This window comes from Eremothecium gossypii, chromosome VI, assembly GCF_000091025.4.
Source record: "Eremothecium gossypii ATCC 10895 chromosome VI, complete sequence".
Lineage (NCBI taxonomy): Eukaryota > Fungi > Ascomycota > Saccharomycetes > Saccharomycetales > Saccharomycetaceae > Eremothecium > Eremothecium gossypii.
Genome location: NC_005787.5, coordinates 1,760,829 through 1,775,182, shown reverse-complemented (window position 1 = coordinate 1,775,182; position 14,354 = coordinate 1,760,829). Strand labels below are relative to the sequence as shown.

The following is a 14,354-nucleotide window of genomic DNA, read 5'->3' as shown; positions in this document are numbered from 1 at the left end:
ATTTCGCCATGAGTATTTTTTCAAACTCAGTACCACTTCCTTTACCACCAGACCCCAGCTCACAATACGAGATTTTGCAATGCATAGGTCGTGGGAACTTTGGTGATGTTTACAAAGCTAGGGATTTAACATCTAATGAGATCGTTGCTATTAAGGTTGTGAACCTAGAAGACACAGATGAACCAATAGATTTGTTAGCCCAAGAAATATTTTTCCTTTCCGAACTTAGATCGCCATATATCACGAATTATAAGACAGCATTCCTAGTGGATGTGTCGATGTGGATTGTGATGGAGTATTGTGGCGGCGGATCATGTGCGGAACTTCTAAAGTACACACCGGAGCATAAGGTTACAGAGGAACAGTGCGCTTTCATAGTGAGTGAAGTATTGATTGGATTGGATTATTTACATTCGCAAAGGAAGATTCACAGAGATATTAAATCCGCCAATATCTTGTTAACTGATAACGGTCACGTTAAGTTAGGCGATTTTGGTGTGAGCGGCCAAATGATGGTTACCAGGAAAAGGGACACCTTTGTAGGGACCCCATTCTGGATGGCACCTGAGGTTATTGATAGGAATAAGCAAGGTTATAATGAGATGGCAGATATTTGGTCTCTCGGTATTACGGTTATTGAATTGTTAATGGGACATCCCCCTTTGGACAAATATGATGCGATGAAGGCGTTGATGGCGATTCCCAAGAGAGACCCCCCGAAATTGGACAAAAGGTTTTCGTCCCATGCAAGGGATTTTGTTGCGCAGTGTTTAATTAAAGATCCCTCCCAGAGACCAACTGCTGCAGAGCTATTAAAGCATAGATTTGTAAAGCGAGTTAGGTTATACAATTTACGTGACCAGGTTGACCTTGTCAAAAGGAATAAGATGATTTCCTTTGCAAGTAGGGAGCCAAAGTACCCATTATTAAACAAGCTATACAAAACCGGTAAGAAATCTTACTTGGGAACTTGGGATTTTGGCATGTTAAATGTACCATCACCAGAGTCACAATCAAGTCCATTATTATCCAGCCCTTCAAAGACCCCAGAGACAAACATTACCTCCTCTCCTACCTTGAACAACTATTATGATGAAAAGGCACTCAAAGCTGCTGCTCCTTCACAGAAGGAACTAAACTTCTTTAAACATGTTATCCGCTACAGCTTACGACGCGTCCGTGATAGAGCACGGACTCAAGAGACAAAAGACGCTGTAGATCAATTATCAGTAATATTTGCCGAGATCGAACAGAACCATCCCGGTTTGAGCGAGGCATTCACAGAGGAGGTTTCCAGACGAATGGGTTATTTAAAGCAATATATAACCTGATGGCAGCCACTTATGTATAACTTCATATAACATAACAACGTATTTAATTGTTTCCTATTACTTTCTGACTGTCTGTCGCGCGTTGACGAAAAGTTGCGAAGAATCGCGCCTGCGGCTTGCGCGTCAGCGTCAGTGCACGCTGTCACCACAAAAAATAAAAAAATATGGCAAAAGCAGAGAGAGACAATTACATATAAATATACATTTGTACTGGTGAGAATGATCCTACTTCTCGGTTTACAGTGAGTAACTGCAAGATAGAAAACAACAATGAAAGTAAGTCATATTATATCTTTAGTCCTTACAACTTCTCAACTTTGCACCGCTACATGGAACCCAAGTCCTGGCGCACGGCGCGTACACGATAGGAGTGAATTTGGTATTTTACAGAATAAGTCGGCAAATGATGCGGCTCGCAATGCCCCGATACCATCTTCATCTCACTCAACTAAAGCCGCCGCTCCCAGTAAGGCGGTGTCCTCAAGTGCAACCACGCCGACAGCCGCTGCAAAGGCCAAAGGTAGCGCACTACCAATGCAGGACGAGATTAAGCGGCTACCAGAATTCTGCAAAAAGGATTACCATTATATTCAGAACGCTATTCAGCTAAACCAGTTGCAATCAGAATGTAATATAGTCGATGGGAACATATATATACTTGGCTACCAGGAACCAGTGATTGACCTAGGAAATATTAACACCATTGTTGGCGACTTGATAATTGAACAGTCATCAGAACTTTTGAGAGTACAGGGCAGAAACCTAAACTACATTGGCCAAACATTTAAGTTGCACGATCTAACATCCCTAACTGAAGTCGATCTACCAAGACTAAAGCATTTTACCACGCTATATTGGCGAGTGGTTCCTATATTGCAGACAGTTACTATGGAACCCCGCATCAGTTCCGTTAGATCTGTCTTGATCTCTGACACGTCCCTTATCACAATTGAAGGGTTCTACGGCGCTGAGGAACTAGAGATCCTCAATATTAACAATAACCGCTACATGGACCACATAAAAACCGACGTCAAACGTATCACTACCCAATTGAGCATTTCGGCTAACTCGGAGAACCTTGCCGTGGAGATGCCTGAGTTGCTCGTTGCTGACAACGTTACTATTCGCGACGCGGCCTCAGTCGATTTCCCCAAGTTGGAGTATGTTAACCAGTCACTAGAGTTGATTGAAAACAACTTCGAGAGCCTTGAGATGCCCAAGTTGAAGCGCATCGGCGGTACGTTTGGTCTTATTGATAACAAAAACTTGGAAAAGATCAACCTAGCTTCTGTGACAGTCGTGAGCGGCGGACTAATGGTCTCCAACAACACAAAGCTAACCACTCTTGACTTCCTACCAGAGTTGCAGCAGGTGGGCGGTGCTATCCACTTCGAGGGTACCATAGAGGATACGCGCTTCCCGAAATTGCGTCTAGTCAAGGGCTCCGCTATGATTGACAGCGGCGAAGGCAAGCTTGACTGCTCCAAGTGGACACGACCTCTCAGCGGCAACTCTATTGTCCGCGGGGGCCAGCTAGAATGCACGTCAGCGGGCAAGCGCAACACTGTGAGCGTGTCCAAGGACGGCGTTGTCATTGACCGCGACACCACCGAGGTTGTCCACCCCAACGAGAATAGCGCTGGCTCTATCATGAGTAAAAACCAGCTCGGCAAGCTTGTTTGGTCTCTAGGCTTCGGCTGGATGGTATTTTTACTAATATTCGTCACTTTGCAATGATTGGCATCGTTGGAACAACTAAGGCAGGCTAATGCTATGTTCGAATTAAATAAATATGCAGGCTCTCTAGGAGTATTACTAAACTGAATTAATTTAAAATTGCTCATATCTTTCTATTCTATACGCACTGTATGTAAAGTACAAGTAATCAGCTGTTTTAAACTTCAGTCAACTTCCAAGGGCGAAGCCCTTTTCTCGATTGCGTTTCGTGAGCGTCGAAATTTTACCGATGAACCTATGTTCAGGTTGGACATCTACAAGGTACAAGCAGTAGTGCGCTTCCCTTTGAGTCTGTATCCGGCTCTCGATGAACGAATTTTCACATGCGAATGATACCGAAGGCGTTGGCAAGGTTGCTGACGATAGTTCGCTAGCTAGGGTCAGCGCATCTTCATCCTCGCTACCCAGCCGAACAACTGCGGCAGGGGAGTCAAAGGTATACTTAGACGGCAACCGGAGAGCTGTGCATACGCTGAGAGGGAAGAGGCTGGAATCAAGTACTACACACGAGCACGCGTTTGACCACGATGAGGGAGAAGGGATGCGGGAACGAGAACACTGCTCTGACCTGGGCCATCTACGAAAGCAACGCAAGAAAAGAAGAACATACAGCTGCGACCTTTGCCGTAAGTTCAAGACACGATGCGACTTTGAGCCGACAGCCGGGAAATGCCACAGGTGCCATGTGCTAAACCTGGAGTGCTCTCTGACTAAGGACCGCCAGGCGGATATCCTGCGCGCTGCTGAAGGCTCCGGCGAAGAAGGCCCATATCGTCTTCCGCACGTTGCTCAAAGCAATAGTAGCAATCAGCGAGGGCTGGGGATGGACCAGCGATTACAGATACTGGAGAATCAGATCTCTGGCCTGAGCAACAAGCTGGATTTTATCTTGTTGCTGTTACAAGGCTCCAACACGGCTATTCTCAACGCCAATGCGATGGGCGGTAGGAGTACGAGAGCCTATATGGGTGCGAAAGATTCGGAAGCTAGTCCAGCTGTCTCGAACGCTAGCGACGATGAAGCCAATTACAAGGGGCAGTTGGGTTGGCCGCCGTTAGAAACTGGGGCGGAGAAGCTGACCCGCATACTGCCTATTCAAGAATATAGAAAGAGTGGCTTCAACAGTTTAAAACTAAGCGATCCACCATTTAAGTTGATTTACGACCTTGACAGCAAACTGTTCCCCTCCAAGGCTCTATCCGAGGAGGAGATCATAGCCCAAAACCAGCGTCCATTTGTCGTTGCGCGCGTTAACTTCATGAGCTATTTTGGTCGTTATGAGCAATTATGTTTAAACCTCTCCCGAGAATTCCTCGTAAAGTCCCATTTTTGGATTATACCTGGCGGTATTAAGGAGATAGACAGGGAGTATGTTAAGAAACACGTATTCATCACTAGTGTATTTACGGTAATTGCCATGGGCTTTGCCGAGAACAAAGTTTACGAGGAAGAACAAGAACTACTGTATCCATTGGTCGAGAGGCTGCTGGCGAACACTCTCACGATGTCCGAGAAATTAACAGACCATGATATAGAGGCTATATTATACTGTTGCATGTTTAGCATTTCGAGAAAATCGAAGAGGCACAGACAACTGCGGTTCAATTCTCTAATAATGTGCAATTTTGCGATAAACAGTCTGCTCACAATCATCGATTACCATAAGATCAAGGAGCGTGTTCTCGTGAGAGAAGAATACCAATCCATTGATCTATATCATCTCAGGATCTTAAATTCACTAACAGCTTGTAAGTTTCAATACTCGATTGGGCATGGCGAATTCACTGTACAGGATGAACTGTCGAAGGAATTCAACAATTTAACAGCCAAGTTCCCACAGGCAAATTTTGGAGATGACATTAAGATTAGTGAGATAAATCTTTCAGAGATTGTAAGCTCCATTTTCTTGAATTTTGGGCTATATTTTAGGGAGTTTTCCAGCAAATTCAGACAGCAGTACACTGAAGAAGGATCACGAGAAGCATCTGAGAAGGAAGCGAAAGACTTGGTGTTTCCCGAGTTAGAATACTGGTTGATTAATTGGGATGAGTTACTATCAAAAGATGGAGGAGGTGTTCTACTATTTTCCTACCATTTCTACTACATCATGCTATGCAGGACGTTACTGACCGAAAGGTATGATGAAGACTTCAGAAATGACTTATTTTACTTCCGATGCGCCTTGCATACCATGAAAAACTCGTGTTTTGCATTACTAAATGGATTTCTCAAGCTTCCTCCATCATTACTTAAAGGCGCACCTGTTAATATTCTACACCAGTTAGTCTACGCTTGTCTGACAGTTTCTGATTTCCTACTTTACTATGAACCTTCTGAGAGACAGCTAATCTTAAATATGTGCACTAAGATATACTGGCATTTGAATGCCATCGGTGAAAAGTCAAATGAAGCGACTGAGAACGTTGGCAAGATTATAAAGGCTTTAATCGATACCAGTAAAGACAAGAATACTGATCCTACTAAGCTAGTTCCGGGGAATCACCAACTTTCTTCGAAACATAACAGTGTGGGACAACTAACGTCACTTGCGTCGGACAGTTTGGCATCTTCTCCAACAGGAGTAGGCTCGCTGAGCTCATCACTCCCATTGGATAGTGGAGCTGCCTTCAGCTTACCTGACGTAGACCAGTTTAACAGCTTTGAGGACTTTTTCCAGGACTTTTTCGGTAACCTGAAACCCACCACACAAAGCATGTTCTCATCTCTTCACAAGAAGTAGTGGCCCGTCTGCTTCCTACTCAGTAAATATTTTTGGGCCACCAGCAATGCATATATAATCCAAAATCTCCTTTGGAACCAAATCCGACAGCGCACGGGGCTGGGCTATGAGATTTCTAACTTTAGTTGATGATAGACCGTAATACTTCCCCGCCCTGCTATCAATAAATATATGTGAAGCCCAGTTTCTTGGCATGTGCGGCTCAAAGCCCCCAGTTGCGAGCGTGGCACAGTATGTGGCCTGATTCTCCGGACCAGCCCCGTCTTCCCTCGTGAGGCAGAACAGTTCTGTATGTTGCATGAATTCAGATAATGCTTCAATCAAAGTGCTAGGCTGATAGTACCTTGGATCAAAGAACCTGATAAGAGTATCAAACCCCATCAAGTACGTAATTGGACCCACATGAAAGCCGTGCTTACGGATGGCACCTGTCTTTTCTATGAATCGCGCGTGCGTTGTAAGTCCAACGGAGGAATCAATACTTTTTGATAGAAGTTCCGCAAGAATCGACATCATATAAAGCCGCTTATCAAAGGTAGCCGGTTTTGCCGCTTTATCAGCGTTGTTAACAGATAGAAGCAGTAGCACGTGCAGCTGCTCTGATTTATAGTGCTCCACAGCTCGTTCTATTAGCTCACAGTGCCCAAAATGAGGAGGGTTGAAGGAGGAGTCCAGAACAAGTAGCCTTCTCTCGGGCGCATCCAGGAATCTTTTGCCATAAACAATTTCGAAATGGGTTCCACTCAGCTTGGATTCCTCCAACAGTTGAAAGTGACGAGTACTCTGCATCGGTATCAGTTAAGCTATATTGTTCAAAACATGGGTCTAGGGGGGAATGAAGCTACATCTAAAAAAACCATAATGGAAACCAAGTAGCCAAAAAGAGCACTAACAAAGATTTATCACCCATTGGGTAAGGTGATTAAAGTTTTTCTAGGAGTTTAAATGAAGTTTAACCAGGTATTGCTCGAGAGCACACTTGTCTAAAAAATCCGATCCATTATGATGTGGGTTTACGGCCCAATGCCGAAAGTGAGCTGTGCTCCCAACCCTAGCATCCGTCTAGGGCACTCTCAAGCCAGCCCATAATCAGTTCAAAGAACTGAAGGGGCGTAACTAATTAGTAACCAAGATCTGAACACTTGGAATGTCCTTTACCCAGTCATTACCTAATTGCTTGTTCATGCTTTGGCACGGTTAGCGGTCACAGATATTTTATTAAAATCTGGCATTCACCGTACAAGCCGTAGTTTACATTCTTTCCATAGGGATGAACCACCTGCGACTAAATGTACAGGCTTTATAGAGCGCAGTTTATAGACGGAGTCATACTATTGAAATTATTTAGGCATCTCTCAGAGCTAAATGGAGAATTCCTTTACTAGCCAGTTCGACCGAATTTGCTTCAAACCAACTATTGGCCCTAAGATATAGCACATGACAATGAGGGCGACAATGGTGGCACAAAGCTTAACTTTTTCAAACGTAGGGCTCAGTATGTCAAATTGACCGGATGGTGCAACTCTGTTGCAGAATAGATCGTGACTCAAGCTGCAGACAAACGTAGTCGACTCCAGATTTGTGGGGATTGAGAATAACTTGCTCTCCTTGCTGGTGATGATATCCCGATAATGGGTAAGAACGAAATTATCGTGAACCGGAATAGTGCCAACATAAGGCACTGCCATAAATTCCTTCCGATCATCAGCAGACATTTGGGACTCTGCAACTCTGCGTGCATTAAGAATGAATTTGGGCAGATAAGTCAGCTGGCCATTGTCAAGTTCCATCAGGATCGCCTTCGTTGTAATACCGAAAACCGTTTTTGAGAGAAGCATGCTCTTTATAATGTCAGAAAAGATGAACGACTGCGAAACGAAATGGGGCGAAACGGTATGCGTTAGACTGTTTTCAATGACTGAGGAGTTGGAATAGCGGGTATTAGGCTCGGGTGATTCGTACATCTCGATCACGGATATTCTTTGTTCTGCGATCGGTTTGTTGCTGAAATATGAATAAATGACCCAGTGTTCACCAAAGACAAGATTTATTGGGTGTAATAGATTCACATGCTCATCATGGGTAGCTCTATGAATAATGGTACCAGTGATGGTATCAATGATATTCACCGTAATTGTATCTTCTTTCTTGTTTGCCACAATATAAGATGCCAGGTTGGGATTGAGGTACTTATAAAGAACAGTTCTATTCCCCAAGACAATTCCAACATTAGAAATGGAGGTTTCTTCCCTACCTTGGAAGGCGACAATTTCCTCATCATTACCAACGTCTACTGTCCATATTTGACGCGGCATGCTGTCTTTAATCACAAATGCAAAGATGGACTTGGCAGTATGGTCCACGATTACCTTGTCATTCACTTCTGAATTACTGTCCAGCACAATTAGCTCCGGATCTCCGAATGCCGTTTTCACATAGTAGTTGTCAGAATGACCCAGTCTCATCACCTTCTGGTTGGGCAATTCCAATTCACCGGGCTTTGGAGTTGGAGAATTGATCTCGGAAATATCCAAGATCAAACTCAGACCCTTCTTCGTAAAGACGTGTAACTCTTGCGTCTTCTGGCTCACAGAGAGAAGAACTATATCTTCGTAACCTGTTGGAAACGTCCAGTCCCGCTCGCCTGTCCGCATATTTAAGGCAACAATATCCCCATGCTTTGTCGCAGCGAGTAGCTTTTGTGCTAGCCCAAATCTGCGCTCGCTTTTCAATATTGACTGCTCATCATCTTTCAGGAATTCGGTAAGCAGGGTGCCGGGGGTCTTACGGTTGGTGAGAATAAAGGTTTTTAGCCTCTCCAGGTTACGGCAGAGGCGCCGCAGGTAACCGCCTACTAGACTCATCGACTCTTCAATGTTCCACTCATTATTGACTAGCTCGCTATCCTCTGTCTCAGACAGATAGGTGTACGCGACGATGTTTGCGAGGGACTCGTCCCTAGTCCACTGGGTGGTCAGGGACCCCCCACGGGCTTCAGTGTAGTGATAAACTGATTTATCGCACGCAAAAAGCACAGATATTTGACCCTTGTCGCTAATGGACAAGTACTTGATTTCGCGAAACCCCTTTGGCACCGGAATCTCAGCCGATCCCACCTCGGGCCTTGCACTGTGGAACTTGAGCACGTCCGTCTTCAGCTCAAGACTAGAAAGCTCGGGTGTGCATGAGGACCTGAACAGATCAACCTCATTGTCCAGCTGGAAACCATGCTGAGTGTCGAACAAGCTCACCAGCCCACCCTCAGCGTGACGGAGGGCTACCTGGCCTCCGCCTCCGAGAACCATCATATCATCTGCCTGAAACTCCAGTTTCTGCCGAAATTCAACCTTTCCATCCTTGCAACTAATCCATGATAGCATTGAGCTGTGGTCCAAGTCCGATAGCACCACGAGGGAGCCCCGACCATCATCCACAACACATCTGTAATCGCCAACGTTCACCACCTGCCAATCTGTTTTGTATGCTTCATCATCAAACACCGCGTACGCATGCCTCCATAAAGCGGCGCACAGGAACGCTTGTAAAATACAGATTCGCATCGGTACTTCCTTTCCAGGCTGCCTTGCTTGAGATGCTTCAGACTAGCTTCACAAGTGCAACTCGAGGTCCATATACACTGATCACCACTAACGAATCACCATCCTGCCCCAACTGATCTAGACGTGGGGTAACAGATCTCTTGTATTAATTATGATGCCAAAGGGTATGCTATACAGTACTATATACGCGCTAGCCCTATTAACCCCTTTCTCGTTTTATTTGTACTGGGGGGTTTTTCTGCTCAACTGCTGTGTCTTCTGAATCGCCTAGTAGTTCTTCAGGCGTCCGGACAGTGGGCAAAAACTTAATGCTTAACGAGGTATCCAAGGCCAGATCAACCCAAGGGTTGTAAATCGACCAGAGTTCATGCAAATCGAGATCCTCGGTGGACTCGTGGTCGGGATCCAAAATAATGCTCCGTAGTCCCTGGTCGACAGCCTTCGGAGACAACGGGAGACCCCTGGGAGGTGTAATGTCAAGTATGTGCCTGATCCTGCGCCTATTCTCCTTATTGGCCTGAATCAGCGCATCGAGAGCCTTCTGGCGAGCCTTGACCTCTGCGGGGTTCCCGAACAAACGCTTGTTGTTCATGTCTTGGATGAAATCGCAGGTGTCGAGGTAGTGTTCCAACTTGTCGAGGAACTCGGAGGAAGAAAGGGGCTTGCAGTCCAGAGGCCCGAGCCAACGGGTGATGATGTTGCGTGCGTTAGTGTGTGCGCGCGCGAGGGCAACGCCCTGCTTCACCTCCGGAACATTTACCGGTAGCGTATTGCCACTTGCGGGGTCCTTGACAATGAAGCGCGCAGGATCCACGCCCTCGTGGTAGTAACGCACGACATCGTTGTAGAACTGCTTGTCGCGCACGCCGCGCGCCTGTTCCTCCCATGGGTCATAAACGAGGAGCGTCAGCCGTGCAGATTCCAGTGCAGACTGCACGAGCAGCACCACCCCGGTGCTCAGGTACAGCGCGCGCTTCAGGCTCACAAAGCGCCGGCTCTGGAAAAACCCAGGACTCTCCCCCGCACGCCGGTGGAACGAGTGTGTGCCCCCGAAATCCGCGAACACGTGCACAGGTCCCACATGCATGTCCCCAGACGTCTTCGAGAACCGGTTCAAGCTCGGGAAGTCTGCGATATCACGCTTTAGCAGCTTCGGCCGCAGCGCGCGGAAGCGGCTCACGAAGAAGGCCCCCATGAGCGTCTGCAGGCCAACAAGCGTCCACAAACCGGCACGATTATCTGATGCAGGCACCAGCGGCCCCCAAAGCGCCAACCCCAAGCTTGGTCTAAGGTGGAACGGCGTTCGAACCACTCCTGAGGCTTTGTCTCCGCCTCCAGAACGGTCGCGCCCATCTTTATCTTCACTAGGTGGTGTGAATAATGCCATCCTCACGCTATTGCAACATATACTGCTACTGAGTAGCCCTGGTAGAACACTTAGCAACTAGCGAACCCGATTTGCCGTCCGCTCAGTGCATTTAACCTACTCCTTAACCGTGAACTGTTGATGTCGGCGTGGGCTGTCTGAACAGAACGCGCTGGTTGGCTGCGGGGGAATAGCACACTTCGTAAAGCGTGACTTTAGTCACCAGCATTACTAACCAATATACCTTCTGAAATACAGAATAGTACATATATATACTCGAGATGCTAGCTCAGCCCAGGGCCTTTGGTATTACTTACGAGGCTTACAACTCATCGCGCTCCAAGTCGGCGTCTTCGGCCTCGGCCTCGGCTTTCTCGGCGGGCTTATCGGCAGCAGTCTCGGCATTACGCGCGTGGATGGCCTGGCCGTCCACCTTGTGGGTACCCTCCTCCTTGATGAAGTCTAGGAACTCCTCCAAGGAGCGGGAGCGCTGGTATACAACCGGCGTAGAGTCCTTGCCGGCGGGGTATAGAACGATGGTGGGGAAGCCCTCGATCACCACGCCGTGAACATCGTTCAAGGTGGCGTCGATGTCGGCGATTAGGACCTTGTTCTTCGCATCCTCGTCGTTGGCGTAGACATCCGCAAGCTCCTCAAAGGTTGGGGCCATCTTCTTGCAGTGGCCGCACCATGGGGCGTAGTACTTAACAAGCACATCCTTGTCCTCGTCCTTGACAATTTGGTCGTGGGTGGTGGCGACTAGCTTGTAAACACTGCTCTCCTGGACCTCTGGGACATCCTCAGACTTGATAATAGGCTCAATCTTGGAGTCCAAAAAGTCCACGACGAACTTCTCGATGTCGGCCTCCTTGATGGTCACCGCGGTGCCCGCCGAGACTTCCTCGTCGGACAACTGTGGGAGACCGTACTTGAGGTCTGAGGTCGCGTTGTGGATGACAAAGAGAGGGAACTGCTGCTTCATGTTGAGGTTTTCGGCGTGCTGGCCGTACTTGACGGCGTCTAGGCCAGCAAAGTTTAGGGAGCCACGGTGCGCCTTGCCCAGCTTGCGGAAGAGGCCTGCGTATTGCTCGCGCTCCTCCTCGGAAGAGTAGAAGAAGTAAGCCAAAGGCAGGTCTGAGGTCATGTACTTCTGATAGGTGATCGCATCGACCTCGCCAAAGTAAGGCAGGCTCTCGACGGAGATCCAGTCGACAAGGTGAGGAAGCGTGGTGTTCTTACCCTCGAACACAATTGGCTCCTTCTCGCCCGGCAAGTGGACCGCCAAGGTCGGCTTCTTAGTTGGGTACTGCACAAATACAAAGTCGTTCCGGAGCAGGTTGGCCAGTTCGTAAAAGGACTCGTTCAGGCCCTTCACGCCACCGTCAACCACCACTGCGGTCTTGGACTCCGCAAGCAGGTCCTCCAGGTCCTGGGCGGCCTCCTTGCCCTCCAGCACCGTCACGGCCGGCTCGGCCTGGCGCAGCATGTACGCCACAATTTCCTCGGCCTTGCGTGCGCCCGTGTATGGCATGCCCTCCTCTGACGCCCCACTGTGGAACACCTTCAGCGTCGGGTACCCGCGCACGTTCTGGCCCGCGCATAGATCCAGCTCCTGCTCGCAGTCCACCTGCGCCAGCTTGATGCCCTTCTCGGCCAGCTCCCCAGCCGCCTTCACGTACTCCGGTGCCAGGTGCTTACAGTGGCCACACCATGGCGCATAAAACTCCGCCATCACAAGCGGGTTCTCCTCTAAGAACTTCCCGAACGTCTCTCCGGTCAACTTGACCACTGCAGAGTCCTCTGGTGCAGTGGCATCTTGGGCCTGTGCAAACTGTGCCAGCAACCCGGCGATGGACAACACAAACCGCTTGTCAAAAAGCATTTCTCGCTGCCGTCTATTCCTACCCGTGGCTTTGGTGCGACGTCTGTGGCTGATCGAGATTCGGGGTGGCAAATGTCTGGTTTTTATAGCTGGATCGCAGGATGTGCAACCTCCTGTCTGCCATAAGCAGCGTTACCTGGAGAAGGACACGGTGGTGTTAAAGGCCCGGACACTAGCTACTTATGTAAGAGATACGCGATGATACAGAATCTTGAGGCACGGCAGCGGCTAGCGAGAAGACTGCGGGGGCGGGACAGGCGTGGCCGCAGGTGTGATTCGCGGACTAGCGTCCTTGCCCTCCTGGAAGTAGTCTTGCATCGCTGCCGCGGCGCCCGAGTGGGCTGGATGGCGTTTCTTGCGGGGTGCTGGCAGCGGGAGCGGCATGTCGGCGGGCGGGACATGTGCGGGTTCGCTGTGTGCGGGTTCTGCGGGGTGGGCGAGGGCCGCGGCTGGCACAAAGGCGTCGGTGCTGGCGCGGAGGGCGGGCGCAGGGACGCGGTGCAGGAAGCCGTAGCCGACGCCGCAGCCCAAGCGACCGTCCGGGCCGATGTGGACAGTCACGGGGCGAAGGGTGTCCGTGGGGCTGTTGTAGACGTAGAGCTCGAGGTCGCGGCCGGCGCGGGCGCGCACGATGTCTGGGAGGATGGTCTCGCCGCCGGTGGCCAGCAAGCCCTCCTGGCAGCCCACGATGTAGTCGTCCTGCGGGACGATGCCACTGGCGGCGGCGGGCCCGCCGGGCATGTTGATGTTGAGCACGTGGTATGTGTAGGTGGCGGAGAGCAACGGCGTCCACTGCACGGAGAAGCCCAGCGGCTCGAAGACGCAGTGAGCGGGCTGCGAGGCCTCGGGCTCGAGCGGCACGTCCTCCACGGCGCTCTTGGGTTGCAGCTGCAAGTACTCGTCGCGGTACATGCCGCCCTTCGCGGACCATACGTTCAGCTGCACGCTGCCGCCGCTGCGCGCGTTCAGCTGCGCGAAAATGCGCTGGTAGTCCGGATGCAGGAAGCCGTGCTGGTTAGCGGCCGTCGGGAGCGGCTCGCCGTCGATGCCTACAATGTAGTCGAAGAATGAACACAGCTGCAGCTGGCTTTCGGCCACGCGTAGCACGCGGAGACCGTGCACCGTGGCCGTTGTGTCGCGGCCCGGCTCCAGCAGCTGCGGCGGGATCGACTGGAAGTACACGTCCAGCGACCGGTCAAGGCCCATGTCCTGGACGGACTGCTCGAAGGTCTTCACGAGGTTCTTGGCGATGCGGAGCATTGGTGTGCGGTCTGGGGCGGGCGACGCTGCGGAGGGCTCACCGAATTTGCTTGTGCGTGTGGTCACGTGACACTTGGGCCGCTGGCCCCGCCGGGCCCGCCTGGCCCGGAATGGCTGCCCCGCCCTGGCACGCCGTTCCTGCAATCACATGATTCATGATTCCGCTTTTGGGGGGGATCACTGCGCAGCCGTTTTTGCTGCTTTTAGCCTCCCTGACACCCTCGGCTGCGTCTGGACGCAGGTCCCCGCCGGCTGTCCGCTGCGTGGCTGTACGTGTGGGGTGACGCCATTTTGTGGGACAGCGGCGACGCATGACGACGAGCTCGGAGGGTCCGCCGTTGACGACAGCCCCCTAAAGGAGTTTCTTTTATTCGACGCGGCCCCTCAAACACTATATATGAGCAAAGGCAGGATGGAAGGTAGGCTAAAGCAAGAAAAGACCTCGACCAACGGTATCGAAGTCTAAAATCTTAGCAGG

The 14,354-nt window shown here is 49.9% G+C and overlaps 8 protein-coding genes across 8 annotated transcripts; 3 read left to right on the top strand and 5 right to left on the bottom strand.

The window, feature by feature from the left end:
* Positions 1-8: 8 nt before the first annotated feature.
* SPS1 (putative serine/threonine protein kinase SPS1) lies at positions 9-1,331 on the top strand (the record flags this gene model as incomplete). Its single annotated transcript, NM_212408.1, has 1 exon — positions 9-1,331. The coding sequence occupies one exon, from the start codon at positions 9-11 to the stop codon at positions 1,329-1,331; it is 1,323 nt and encodes a 440-aa protein (NP_986272.1).
* A 270-nt stretch (positions 1,332-1,601) lies between these two features.
* AGOS_AFR723C (AFR723Cp) lies at positions 1,602-3,068 on the top strand (the record flags this gene model as incomplete). Its single annotated transcript, NM_212407.1, has 1 exon — positions 1,602-3,068. The coding sequence occupies one exon, from the start codon at positions 1,602-1,604 to the stop codon at positions 3,066-3,068; it is 1,467 nt and encodes a 488-aa protein (NP_986271.1).
* Positions 3,069-3,375: 307 nt separating this feature from the next.
* URC2 (Urc2p) lies at positions 3,376-5,808 on the top strand (the record flags this gene model as incomplete). Its single annotated transcript, NM_212406.2, has 1 exon — positions 3,376-5,808. The coding sequence occupies one exon, from the start codon at positions 3,376-3,378 to the stop codon at positions 5,806-5,808; it is 2,433 nt and encodes an 810-aa protein (NP_986270.2).
* Positions 5,809-5,823: 15 nt separating this feature from the next.
* POF1 (nicotinamide-nucleotide adenylyltransferase) lies at positions 5,824-6,597 on the bottom strand (the record flags this gene model as incomplete). The annotated part of the gene is made up of 1 exon (NM_212405.1): positions 5,824-6,597. One exon carries the CDS (start codon positions 6,595-6,597, stop codon positions 5,824-5,826), a length of 774 nt encoding a protein of 257 aa, NP_986269.1.
* Positions 6,598-7,169: 572 nt separating this feature from the next.
* On the bottom strand, positions 7,170-9,368 carry EMC1 (Emc1p; the record flags this gene model as incomplete). Its single annotated transcript, NM_212404.1, has 1 exon — positions 7,170-9,368. One exon carries the CDS (start codon positions 9,366-9,368, stop codon positions 7,170-7,172), a length of 2,199 nt encoding a protein of 732 aa, NP_986268.1.
* Positions 9,369-9,567: 199 nt separating this feature from the next.
* Positions 9,568-10,755, bottom strand: MGR1 (Mgr1p; the record flags this gene model as incomplete). Its single annotated transcript, NM_212403.1, has 1 exon — positions 9,568-10,755. The coding sequence occupies one exon, from the start codon at positions 10,753-10,755 to the stop codon at positions 9,568-9,570; it is 1,188 nt and encodes a 395-aa protein (NP_986267.1).
* Positions 10,756-11,056: 301 nt separating this feature from the next.
* On the bottom strand, positions 11,057-12,616 carry AGOS_AFR718W (AFR718Wp; the record flags this gene model as incomplete). Its single annotated transcript, NM_212402.2, has 1 exon — positions 11,057-12,616. One exon carries the CDS (start codon positions 12,614-12,616, stop codon positions 11,057-11,059), a length of 1,560 nt encoding a protein of 519 aa, NP_986266.2.
* Positions 12,617-12,844: 228 nt separating this feature from the next.
* Positions 12,845-13,876, bottom strand: GRH1 (Grh1p; the record flags this gene model as incomplete). The annotated part of the gene is made up of 1 exon (NM_212401.1): positions 12,845-13,876. One exon carries the CDS (start codon positions 13,874-13,876, stop codon positions 12,845-12,847), a length of 1,032 nt encoding a protein of 343 aa, NP_986265.1.
* Positions 13,877-14,354: the final 478 nt, after the last annotated feature.